Source organism: Athene noctua, chromosome 2 (assembly GCF_965140245.1).
Source record: "Athene noctua chromosome 2, bAthNoc1.hap1.1, whole genome shotgun sequence".
Taxonomy (NCBI): domain Eukaryota; kingdom Metazoa; phylum Chordata; class Aves; order Strigiformes; family Strigidae; genus Athene; species Athene noctua.
Window position 1 is genome coordinate 45360022 of NC_134038.1, and position 13890 is coordinate 45373911.

Sequence of the window (13890 nt, forward strand, 5' to 3'; positions counted from 1 at the left end):
AGAACTGTTTGGCAGATTACACTGTTTAAGAGATTAGTGAATTTAGTTGGGTTTAAAAAGCCTGCAGAAATAAAAGCTGCACTGAAGTATAGGGAGTGAAGTGTCTCTATTCAGTTTGGTCATGGTAAGTAATACCAGAGTGCCCACCCATGATATGGGAGATAGAGTACTTAGGTTGTAGGAGATAAGCACATATCTGCTGCACTTAAGCAATGTGCCTACTGGATGAATCCTACTGGATAGCCTGGATGAGAGCCCTGCTCAATGGCACTGGCATGAATTTTACATGTAGCTCAGTGGATAGCAAAGAGAACAGTCTCTGGAAGGGGGAACTGAACCTCAGCCCTGCTCTGTCTCTTCACATCCTTTGGCCACAGGCGAGACAGATGGCACCAGGCCTGCAAGCTGAGCAGCATGAAGAGCTCCTGTCTCTCCTGTCAGGGTCACTCTTCCTACCTGTAGGCTATTATGCTAAAGAACCCTCTTGACATTTCCTATTAGAAGCGGGAGAGGTAGATCCAAGGAGATTTAATTAGCCTCTGGAGATGACTGTATTAGTTAATGGGATAGAAGTGCCTAAGTTAGGTGGACTAGTTCACATTCTTCAAGTCTTAAAGACATTTTCTTCTATCCATTGACTATGTAGGGAGTTTGGGTGGAGAAGATCTTGCCTTCTCAGAGGCAAACACCTAACATTTCTGTGAGATCACTTAAATTTAGATAAACTAGATTAAATTCCTACCTTTTTACAAAAAAATAGTTACAAAAAGACAAGTCTAGTTCTTTGCAATCAGATACCAGAAAAGCCGAACTGCTAAAGCTCTTTTGACAATGTTAAATCAGCTGAATTATGTGAGAAGCTGCAGCATGTTGACACACCATAGGAAGTTTTTTCATCCTTTTTATTACCTTACAAAATCACCTTAGGAAATAAACACAATGAAAACAATATTTCCTGCTAGTCAGGTAACAGATTCTTCCCAGGAGAAAACTGCTGTAAGTTTGCATGATCGTTCACCGACAGATTTATAAACATTTTTGGAATCTGGACATATATTATTTTACTGGGCTTTATTTATTAAGACATCTTATCTGTATATAGGAAACCTATGAAACATGTAAATAAATTATCTCTACATAGATTAGTTGCACATATTAAAATCTACCTCTGAATAATTTGATCTAATTGGAAAAAAAAAAAAAGTTTGTCTTATGTCATTCAGAAAGTAGCCTCATGAATCAAACTGGAATTCATCATGTTAAAGAGCTAAAGAGCTAAACTGTGTATCTCCATTGACCTTACACCATCTTTCTGCTAATATAGCTAAAAGCAAGTGTAAGGATTAATGGGCATCAAGTTCTTCCTTGGTTGCCTTTTATGTTGTATTTTATGATACTGAACCATTAAGTAGTCACATGTGAGATGAGCAGGCATTCTTTAACTATCTGGTTGCCTCCTTTCCAGAAATGTTTTACGCTCTTCTCAGTCTTTATATCTAAAAAATAGTGACTACCTGTCTTATCACAGGAGATGTCATATCAAAATAGGATTTAGGAATCCAGTATGTACACTTTAGTCATAAAGTGCTCTCTTGACAGACTACCCAGGAATAATGGATAATTGGCTCATAAAAAAACAAAATTGGGGAATAAAGAATTGATTACCTGCATCAAATATAAAAATGTATAGTCATTTTAATATCTATCAAGTATATGTGATTAATATATTCTGAGACATTATTCCATAAAGCAAAGATTGTAGGTTTAATTTCAGAGAGAAATGAAGCAACAAAAGGTTGTTACATAAATTTTTTATAGATTTAATATATTCTTCCTTCTTAACATTTATCCCCTATTAAATATTATTCTCTGTGTACAGATTTGTATGTATACATACATAGACACACATACACGAAAGTAGTTTACTTTTTATCCTTTAGTCTTAAAGATAGGGTTTAATTCTATGGTCTCATAGTGTTCTTTCCCCAAGTGAAATAGCCCTGATGAAATTTAGGATTCTGTGAAGAACACTGCATCCTTGGGATTTCTGTTTCACTTATTAGCAAAAGTTCAGAGTTATTTGTATTGAAGAATCAGGACAAATGCAGAAAAGCAAAAAGCCCCTCATGTTTAAGGTAGCTACAATCCCCAACAAATCTATTTTTATCCACTTTTTGCCAGCAAGTTCCTAAATCAATTCAAGAAAACAATGTAAATTAAATATTTTCATTCATGACCAATAACTTTTACAGGATTCCTAACTTGAAACACTATCAGAAAGGGTGGAAAATCAAGCAATTGAAAAGAAGCCAATGAAAGCTGTGCTTTATGTTACTTCCTAAATTAGAGTTATTTAAGACTAAAGTTGTCTCAGGTGATTCCATGAATGCAGTAAAGAAAATTTTCCTTCATTTCACTGTACTACAGTTTCCAGTTAGGAAAATACCTTTTTTATTTTCACTGTAATATTGTTCAAAAAATTTTTGAAACAATTTAAAAAAAGAAAAATGCAGAAACTACTCATATGGCCATTATATAAGTTAAAAAATATAAAAATCCCCAAAATAAATTAATGATCCTTCAGTGCAGTAAGTCACAGAGTACCATGCATGGAGAAATGAGAATGAAACAAGGTGCTTCATTCTCAGTTTTTGAAGTTTGACTTCATTACCTCAGTGATAGTCTTTGAGATAAGTTTTATATGTAATTACCTCAATTTCTGAAATAAACAAACTAGTGGAAAAAAAACCCCAAACATTGCTGCATTCATGTTGATGCCCACACAGATGATCAATACAGCTATAATTCCAGACTTTTCAGACTTTCTCTGCAGATGCCTGCCACCTAACTATGTGAGGTGTTTTTTAGGAGATAAGAAACCTGTCACAGTTTCATAACACATTTTGTTAGCAGAGAAATGGGATTTGGGGCTCACTTCCTCTGCAGCATATTCTGCCTAGTGGTCATCTGTTGTTTTGCCTGCTTCTCTGTCAGCTGGGTTTGTTTGCCCCAACCTCTTTAAACTGTCCTAGAATGACTGAAACTCCGGTCCTCTCCCCCCAGACATCTGCCTCTACATGCAACTCCATTCTCTTCCTCAGGCAAATATAAACTCTGTACTATCAGAATGCGCTGGATGTCTACAGCACTTTATGAGGCAAGACAACCAAACGGAGAAAGTGCTTTCAACACATTAGCCTACTAATAATGTATTCCCTGAAGTGTTTTATGGCTTTTTGAGTGCGTTTCAATTTTGTGGGGTTTTTTGGGTTTTTTTAATTGGTTGCGGAAGAAAGGCAAAACTTTTGATGTACCCACATTGTAGAAATATGTTTTGAAAGTGAGTAATAGGAAAGGGATGTGAAAACAAGCTAACCTTGTTTTAAAATACAAATAATGATATTCATGTTTGGTTTTCTTTAAGACAGCAAAGAGGAAGGACACAAAAAGAAAGGTTATTATTGCCTAGCGTCCCAGTTCCTATTGCTGTTTTATGATTCAACAGCCACTCTCACTTAAAATAAACCAATTGTGGAATATTGAACAGTTTACTGCACAACAAAAGCTAGGTTAAAGTAGCTGGAAGTCTCCAACTGCTACTGAAAGGGCAGCTTGGCATTTTGGCAGGAAAGGGCAACTTATAATGAGTAGTTTCTTTTTCCATGTGCTACCTCTCTGCAAAAACCCAAGTGGCTTACCTGAGTAGCCAGTCAGACTGCTCCTACTTCCTTTATTCTTGTTATTGTTTCTTTGCCCCGTTAAATTGATGAGATTTTTTTCTTTTTCTATTTTTATTTTCTTAATTACCGGTTCCTTGCTACTTATCACCAGGGTGGGTCGTTGAGAGCATGTATGACATCTCTCCAAAGCATCTCATAACCAAACAGATTATAGTCTTTATTATATTGTGTCAACTTAAGCCTTCAATAATAATGGAATGAAGGAAGAGAAAGAGTCTCAGAGCTTAATATAAATCCTACATAGATTAAAGAACTTATTGAACATTCTGATGTTTTGCTTTTATTTAAAAAAATATATTTATTTAAATACTATGGCAAGGCTATAATTTAATTTTACTTCATACAAAATTGGATGAATCGGATAAAGTGCATTCTTTGCTGTGTGACAGCATCAAATGGAAAACTGCAAAAATATTCTCTCTGCAATAATGTGTTTTTCCTTTTTAAGGCTTACATTTAACAGGTAAATAGTGGTTCTTGTTTGAAGGCTATTTAGAAAGAAGGGTTTTTGATTTTATTGCTTCTAAGGACATTGTTTCTCTTAAATTTTATTTTAGAACTGTACAGTGGTCATTTATAGGAATACATATAGTAGTATCTTTATTAGATATTATTGATCGCTGCAAGACTTGTGATACTATGTACAGCAAAACTGGAAATAAATTAAAAATAGCATTAATAGATTTAACATTTGGTAGAAAGTTGGTACAGAAAGGCCATTTTATTTCATTTGAAAAGCTATCATGATGAACTGAAGTTTACAATGTATATTCCAAATAAAGACTGCAAGACTGCATGTCTTAATGATGAATGCTGTCACCATAATCAGAATGTGTCATAACAAATTCTCCAACTATGAAGACAGAAGTTTCTTGCTACCAATTTCCCAGAGAAAGCGACTCTTCTGGAAGAAATACCCTGGAAGAAGTATTTCTCAAAGAAATATTTTCTTGCACTGTTTTCCTGACCTGCTACTTGCTAGATATTGTCCTTTAAACTCAGGTACATTATAAAAGTGTAGATGAAACACATTGGAAAAACAGCAATACAGTATGGCAAGACTTATAATTTCTTTGCAGACAAATCATTACACCCAGAAGGATATATCTCACAATTCTTCAGTCAACAAGATACAGGCAACAAGTAAATAAAATAAGACATGCAACAAATTGCCCAAAATGTAAGTAAATATGAGACAAGGCCAGATGTAACACTTGATAACAGTGACATAGAAACAGATGTGTTTTTAAATGTTGAACTGATAACATCCCACACTGAAAAAGGGAAGACGAAGAGATTTAATTTATGTAATTTTGATGCTGCACTGACTATATTTATTCACTTAGATCTATGTGCCTTAAGAGAACCATATATGGAAAAGAAAAATGGCAGCAATATGTTACAAGCATATTCCTTTCTGAGTTCTAAATGTTCCCACAGAGACCTAAATATCAGTATTGGACTACCTCTACAGGCTTCCCTTTAAAAAGTTGAGAATGGGATGCAGAACAAAAAATTGAAGTTTCAGAACTCTGTAAACATCTGAATGCCTAATACTGCTTAAAAAAATAGTTGAACGTACATTTATTTGATAACACCCAATTTATCTGAGCAGTATCTTTAAGATTTCCTATAATCATCTGTTGTTTTTGGTCTTCAGTTTACAAGGAGATTTGCCCTTAAATTATAGACAGTATGTATCTTTTGCAGTACTACAGAATTTACCACTCTATGAGATTTGATACTAATGCTCATCTTTTTGGATTTGCTCCAAACATGTGTAACTTAGTAACCACCAAAAAGTTAAACATTGTTTTAATGTACAATTCACAGGGCATCTAAGAGCATACAATCCCTGAAAACTCCAAAATGACTAACCATCAGAGCATCCTGATGGTCTGCCACAGTATTTCAACTAAATAATTAAAATTCATATGTGACATTGATTTATTCACATAATATAACATTCCACAGTACGTTCTTACTGGTGGTAGCATCCACCAGAAAAATGAGACATGTGCTGCTAATTTATTTCAATAACCTACCAAACACTGAATGCAGTCCGGTGATATTTTATTCTTCCCACAAATGGAACAGTTCATATTATTCTATTTTTTTTCCTCCTGTTTTGTACTTTTTTCCTCTCCTTCTGCCTAGTGACTTACAGAATCCCTGTACAATTATTCAAACTTCAGCACTGTAAAGATAAAGTATTATTGTTCTTTTTTCTCCAGTGAAAGTGAGGACAAATATATTTGTCCTCTTAGTAGCAGTTTCTTTCATTAGGCATTACATTTTTAACATATGTTTAAAGCCATGATTTCAGTTGAACTTCTGAACTTTTTTCAAAATAAAGGCTTAAGTTCAGGAAAACACACACATTGTGCCAAGCTTATACTCTGTAGACCTCTTACTCCTACTGCTTTCCTGCTATTGCCATGCTTCCACCATCAACATATGTGAGCCTCATTAATTTCACAGATACATGTTTTTTTACCCAGAAAATATAGCATGATGGAATAAAATGAAGTCACCATGAACTAAATCCTAAATCTTGCAAGATCTTACGAGTATTCTCAAGATAAATTTAAATCTGACTTTTTGTCACCTCCTGCTTGGCAACCTTACCTCAGTTGCCTGTCATTCCTGTCTGATGAATTTCATGTTGTTTCTTTTCTGTCAAGTGTTAGCTTCAAGGTAAGAAGCATAAATGTGCAATTGTTGCAGTGGCTCCCAAGTAAATGATGGAAGAGGAAAGGGAAAAGAAGTATCACTGTTCTCACTATACAAAAATCTGCCACAGAGAAAGCAATGGGAAAGAGTGACAAATATTGAGTAGGGAGGATAAATTCCCAAAGACTCTATTAAGCTATATCTTAGAAGATGCTAACTGCAATGTATTTTTTTATTATTCCTTTGTTATAAAGACTTAAAACTTCTGTCCTTGTTTTCTTCTTTTTTTTTTTTTTTTTTTTTTTTTTCTTCCTTTTGGCGGCACTTGACTAGAATATTGTGGCACCCAAATAATTTTCAATTGAATCAAGCTTGAAAAAGACCTTCAGTAAAATCTCATCCCTGATAAAATAATTTAAAATTTTGACTGTGTCCCTTGAAAATGGCACCACATAAATTAGGGATGTATTGGCAACAGGTGGATTTTTCAGAGCACAAGATTCTGGAGTATTTTCTTGGACTCTTCTAGAACACAGTTTCTTTAAAATTTATGTGACCTATTTGATACTGTCATCATAAAATTCTTAAAAAAAAAAAAAAAAAAAGGTAAAGAACAGAAAAAGGTAGAAGCAGCAGCTTGTTTCTAATCATCTTTGGCCTGTCATCCAAATTGGAAACAAAAAGAGGTAAAACTTTTTTCTACCTCATCAATTCACAGAGGAATTAGAGTTCCCAAGTCTAGGTTCAATTTAGTGTATTCAGATTTCAGCACATGAATTTTAGTTTCAGGATTGATTAGACTAAACTTTGGGTTTAATATAAACCCCCTTTTTTTGAGGCTATTGCTAAAATTGATTAATTTTTTTAACAAAGATGCAGCTCAAGTAACTTCAGTTGGAGAGGAATCCATTTGCAGAAATGAATGGTCATTATGGATCCATCATATCATTAATTATAATGCAATATTGTCACTTCCAACAGTACATTTCTATAGTATGCATTTTGGTTGCATACTAATATATGAGCCAAATCACATTTTGCAGTTTTAAAGGGATGCATTTTATCTCATATGTAATCCTTCCATGGTTTCTAGGGAGCTAAAGAAATGAAAACTATCAGTACCACTCTCAGCATTCTACAACCAGTGGAAGACACTAGTTCTAATTTACTGAATGAGAAGAAAAACAGTGCATACCTGAAGTCTGCCTTTTGATGAAAATTTGAAATAAAGTCAGTTAGATCAGTCAGCATATTGATATTTATATTTAATCTCTTCTTTAATAGTCAAAATATAATTTTCTATTTCTCTGCATTAAAACTGTAACTATCTTGTTGCATAATAATACAAGAGTTATCTCACATTGTGCAATGATTGATAGTCCAACCACTGCAGGCAAATTGTGTTTGCCTGCAGACATGGTCTCTATCCTCCATTATGTTTACTCTGTTAGCAACACTTCCTTTCAAAGATGATGATGTCAAGACATTTTGGGTTTGCTTCTATTCCTGCCCTTTTTTTATCTTCTTGTTCTCTGGTAGATACCAGCTATACTGATGATTCTGCAACTGAGTCCCACATCGCCTTTGTGTCAGATGAGGGCATATTAGATCATGACAGAAAAGATTTTGACATTATCATTAAAAAATTTAATTGAACTGTAGACTCAAATATGAGATTTTGGAGCCAGGGACTCACCTCTCACAACCGTAACATACATATGGTAACATCGGGAGAGAAAGCCATGTTATTCCCACATATGTTTCTGGGGTTTGAACCATCAGATGATTTTTTTCAGCCAGCTTGGGTGAAAAAGTAAAACAATTCAGAATTTCTGGTTGAGACTAGTATGCTTTTTGTCAAAATAGCCAGGCATTTCTTTGGCAGATTTATTAAGAGAAACTCTCTCTGGCCCCTCAAAGACACCAGTGACAGGATATACATATCTCCTTAGGTATCAAAGTCTGAACTCACCACCCTAAGGCCCCTTACCAGTCAAAGGAAAGAAAGACATGTCCTGAGGGAATAAATCTCATCCAAAAAGAGATGTCAAAAGTAAATCATAAGGATCACTCTTGAAGCATTCTGCCTTAAGACCTCTAAATTTAGGCAAAATAAATCACACCCATATCTACAGAATCCAGACTGACACACTGGTAAAGGAAATACTTTTTAAAAAATTTTATTTTTTATAGTCTGTCTTGTTTTCATCTGCTTCCTTCATGAGAAAGAGTATGTAAGTTAACATTTCTATCAGCTACATAGTATTTAAAAGGAACAAATTATTTTCCATAACCCCTAGATAGAATTAGAAAGTTAACTGAAAACTAAAAATCAATCAATTTGTCCAAAAGTTCAAATAAAGTCCTATAGTCTGTTTCTTTGGTACTGGATGCCACAATAAGGGAGAATGTGAGCCAGTGCTAACATGTGAGGAAAAACGCTAACATCAACAGTATGTGTATGTCAATAACAATCTTGTAAAGAAAGAAAATATAATCACATCTAATCATTGTTCCGAGCAACAGTTTGGGTTTTTTCTCCTCTGTGTTTCTAATGCTTCTTACACTCACTTATCACATATGCTGTCAAATAACTAATTCTTTCTGAAAACTGACAATTTAAAAGTATATTACAGAAAAGACAATCTCATAGTTTTCCATAAACTCATATGGGGTATGAACAATTAGGACAGTTCTAAAAACAGATTCATGGATAATTGTCATAAGGCCTAACTCTCACAGTTACTTTACATGATGTCTTTGAGACAAAGTAAATACAAAGACTGGCATAAAAGTTGTATAATTTTCTATTTCCACTTTATAAAACATCAGAAACATTGTTTCTGTATTTTATGGAAACTAGTGTGGAATTATAAATTGTACTTATTTTTAAACTGAAAATATTTTATGTAACAACACTGCAATACTAAAATTTGTTACACTAAGGAACCATAATTATATTCTCATGAGAAATACATAAAGCATTATCAGATAAAATCTAGCTGCATCTATCTATTGTTATAAGTAAACACACTACTTTAAGTAGCAAGAATTACTAATAGTCTGAACTAAAGATGGCAAGAGAGAAAAACAGTACCCTCATTTTTCAGGATGCCTAGTGAGACAAGAGAGGTTCTATATAGCAACAGCATTGTAAGGATAAATAAATAGCCATAAAGTTGGCTTGTACTGAGTGGAAGCTTGCAGATGGTGGATGAATTCATGTCTGTCAAGTTTTTATAATACAATGACTTTTACATATTGCTGCCAGATGGAACATAGTTTTGCATCTTGAATATAAATCTCTGAGAAATACAACTCCCTTCAGTGTGTTCTCTGTATTTGAAACAAAAGCAAATTCAGAGGCAGGTTTGGGATGCTAAAGCAGATTTAAGGAAATCTGAGAGAATATAAATTAAATCCTCAAGGGCTTCCTTGTTATAACTCAATTCAAAATAATGGAGTTACCCATGTGTTCAGTATTTTTTGAGGAAAAACAGGAAAGGTATCATATAGACTTCTACAGGCAAAACTATGTGTCATGTATAAAATGCAAAATATATCCTAGGCAGGTCCAGAAGATCACTCAATTAAACTTACTAGTAGTTTGGCAAAACTGCATAACATTTACTCTTGCTTCAGTAAAGAGGTATTTGTCCCACAAGATCAGATCATAGAAGTACAGTGGGTGAAGCATAAATGCATTTAATCTTTGCTGATAATGAACATCTGTATCTATACCACAGAAGCATTGCCATTCTCCATGTGTTACCTAAACAGACCCAATATCTAATTCAGATATGACTATACCAGTCTTTATATAGATGTGCTTTCTTAAACTATCAAGGAAGCACATAATTATTTTCTTTTATATGTGCTTACCCATCAAACCTGGCTTTCTCCTGTGTGTCTGGTCTTCATTTCTAACCCTAGCTGGTATTGCTAAGAAGTGAGTAACTCTGATAGCAATGAAATGAACTATATGACTGTAGGGGAGAACATTTTCCCATTCAATGATTTCTCATAAAATCTGATTTGTTGACAAACTTGAGTTGACTTCTCTCAGCCAGCCTCAAGCACTGTTTATATGCAGATAATTCTGTGTGTGAACCCATTAGGCTTTTATGACAGTTATAATCAAATATGATTGGGAAATCTTCTGGCTTACTTGGATCCATACTTACATTGTGCTTTGTGAGGTTGGAAATGTTACTTGCTATTGCTTGTAGCCAGTCAATACAGTCTTCAGCAGAGAGACACTGAATTATTCCACTGCAAACCCCATCCACAGCAATTACTTGGAACGCATTTTGCCTATAGACATGTCATAACAAATCAGGTCAGAAGAAAATTTCATCTGTTCTAGCATACCACCTTAACAATACTTGTAGAAATGTCTTTCTTTCAACTACAACGAAGGTCAGCTACTGAACATTGATAGATTCCTGGCTTTCCTGTTTTATAAATACCTGACATATTAAAACAATCATGATAAAAGGTCAACTCACACTATATTGTTTCCCTAAAGCTACAGAAAAATTCCATTGACTAGCTCCACAGAACCTTGACCAACACTGCCTGACTTCAGCAGCCAAACAAGTGAAATAGCTGATGCATCCTAAAGAGTTAAGACTTTAAGACTGCAGATTACAGAGAAGTAAAGTGTGCATTGGACACTGTAGGCAATAATTTGCAAAATTCAATGGAATCCCAGTACCTATTTCTCAACAACGTTTGTTTCATTTTTCTAACGCATTGTTTAAACACAGTAAGGCTCCTGTCTGGATATGCTTTGTTCACTGCTCTTCATTATAAAATTTTGATCCGATTCTAAACTACTGATAAAAAAGCTGGAGAATTCAAAATTGATCATTCCAATTGCATTTCTAAGTATAGGATCATTAGCAAAATACACTGGAATGCCAAGAGACATCCAATGACAAAAGCAGTGGCCACCTGGGTGCCTCTACCCCAGCACCAGTCAAGGCACCTACAAAATGATGTCACTTTCTGATCTGAGTGCTGAGCAAATACAGAACAAGAGAAAAATTTTAGATGCTAAAGCAGTAGCATACCTCATTTCTTCAGTAAATAGCCTTCTTGGCTAACAGCCTTTGGAAGGCTCACAGGTGTCTGGCTTCAGAACCAGAAAAAAATCAATATTAATCCATACCCCACAGTAAGAGATTACTAAATATACAGAGACTACCAAATTCCACTGAAGGCATTCTGCTATAAACCCATCGTTAGTGATCAATTCATGGTTTAAGTAGATAATTCAGATTCTTTCAGAATGGCTCTGGCAAAGTAAGTGTTATCTTCAGTGTAAAACTGAGTATCACTGATGACAGTTTCTGACATCTCAAGGCAGCTATCCATTCTTGCAAAGGTGTGGGGTTTTCTGTCTTGAAATTAGATTCTAGTTGTATAGAATGTAGAGCTAATATCTATCTCTACCATAAAGGTCTTTGTTGCATCTGTGTCAAGTACAGGCTTTTCCTTCAGTCAGGAACAGCATTAAAAATGAATTAAAGCCATGCCTTTGCTTTTTGAGTCCCATCATGAGAACTAGCGCTTATAGAAGGATAAAGCAGATAATATCCTAACATGATCATACAGAGACCAGTGGTTTATCTAAATCCACCAGCTCACTTATCATTTTAGTTGCCTTTTCACATGGGTCGTGATTTTTCTTTAAAATCTCAAAGGTACAATTTCAGGTACAGTGTTTCATTTTCACAGTAATTCAGGTAAACTTTTTGAGAAAGATTTATGTAAAGCATCTTCAGGTAATGTAGCTACCATTTATTGACTATATCTTCTATTTTAAATGGTTATAAATATAAATAGTAAATTCTTCCAGAATAAAATCCTAAGTAAGTCCTTACATAAAGAACATAGCATGATGTGCAGATTTGTTGTTTATCCCTTTCAAGAAAAATAGCATTATTTTCAGGACTCCCCGTCTTTCTACTGAGCTTGTTGTAAACCAAAGTACAAATCCAAGGAATCTATTAATGTGTGACATTAAGCTGCACAAGCAAAGAAAATCCAGTATGTTCTAGATTCAATCCTGATGCTTAAATTTCCCCTTACAGTACAAAAACTGTGAAACTGATGCATTTGGAGCATCAGACTGTTCCTACTGTTCCTAGGTATTTGATCTGTGCACATACAAGACTTCATTGAGAATATTTCTGCAGCAGTATCAATAAGCAGAGAGTATAAGAATGCATAGCTGCCTAAAAAATTACTTCTGAATGTGTTTGAGAAGTAGATATCCTTGGTCTTAGATTATCGTAATAGTATTTTCTTGAATCAGTCTACCAGTCAAAGTCCATAATACCATACAAACCTGAAAAAATAATTTATTATGTATTTTGTATTAAATAGAACAAGTAGGAGATTAATCAGTTTATAATACAACAAAAAAAGTTAAGATCTGATGAATTCTTATTCAACTACACATCTCAGTTTCCATGCATTCTAGAACTCAAGAGTTATATTTGAAATTAATAAGCTTTCCAAGATTAACCTGAATGCTCTCTGGAATTTTATATGAACACCTTCCGGAATGCATGCATTTCAAGAATCCCATTGGAAAAGATAGAATACAATTATGAGGTATAATAGGGCATGTGATAACAATATGATGTATTTCTGTGCCAGTCTTTTCAACCTCTGAACCATAAAAAGTTATTAGGCTTTATATAGTGAAAACAGCTTTGTAAATATTAAATACAGACAATGTAATTAATTGTGTTCCGTTTAATGCTGCTTTCTTATTTTCAATATCCTTTCCTTATTGTTGCTCTTTATAGCAGTCTCTTTTAAAAATAATCTACCTTTCTTTCATAAAATTTTGAGGAGTCACATTTTAAAATATTTACACAAATTCAAAAGACCCTTATAAACTGTCTTGCTAGCAAGACAAAATGTTGGTTCTATGCTTTTATGAAGAAAACACCACTTACTTTCTCATATTTATGCTGCATTTTTGTTTCCTTTAAGTACTCTTACTGCCTCATGTTAGAGAGCATAGAAGGCCAAGAAGGCCAAGAAGAAAACTGAATGGTTATTCAAGGTCTGAATATGAATTCAAGTATCTTGTTTTATATGAATATTCTCTTAAATTTATTTTCTGGAAATTCAAATATCAGAAATAACATTACTACATAAAAATCTTTCTCTGTAATGTACAATTTCTATGATTTGATCTTTAGGCTTCTGTTTTATTGATGCAGAAGACTGACTTTTAAACCCCTACACCTATGAATAGTTGAATATGTCCTATATGTCCTAATTTTCCATGTGAGTGGTTCAATTCAATATCTTACCTGAAGTATACAGCAGAAGACATCTCAGATTTGACTGTTATGATTTTGGGCCCTTTATGTTTCATGCTCTTAATTATTTCCATTTCAACCATTGTTAAACATTGAGCTGAAGTTTTTCACAGAATTTAATAAAAAAACCT

The 13890-nt window shown here is 34.1% G+C and overlaps 1 protein-coding gene across 5 annotated transcripts in view; it reads right to left on the minus strand.

Annotated features, from left to right (window-relative positions):
* The window catches only part of SNTG1 (syntrophin gamma 1), a 357499-nt gene that overhangs the window by 92469 nt on the left and 251140 nt on the right, over positions 1-13890 (minus strand). For all 5 annotated transcript variants that reach the window (XM_074898981.1, XM_074898980.1, XM_074898983.1 and 2 more), the window contains one exon: positions 10598-10727. In XM_074898981.1, the coding sequence (XP_074755082.1) occupies positions 10598-10727 (130 nt within the window). The remainder of the gene's footprint in view (positions 1-10597; positions 10728-13890) is intronic.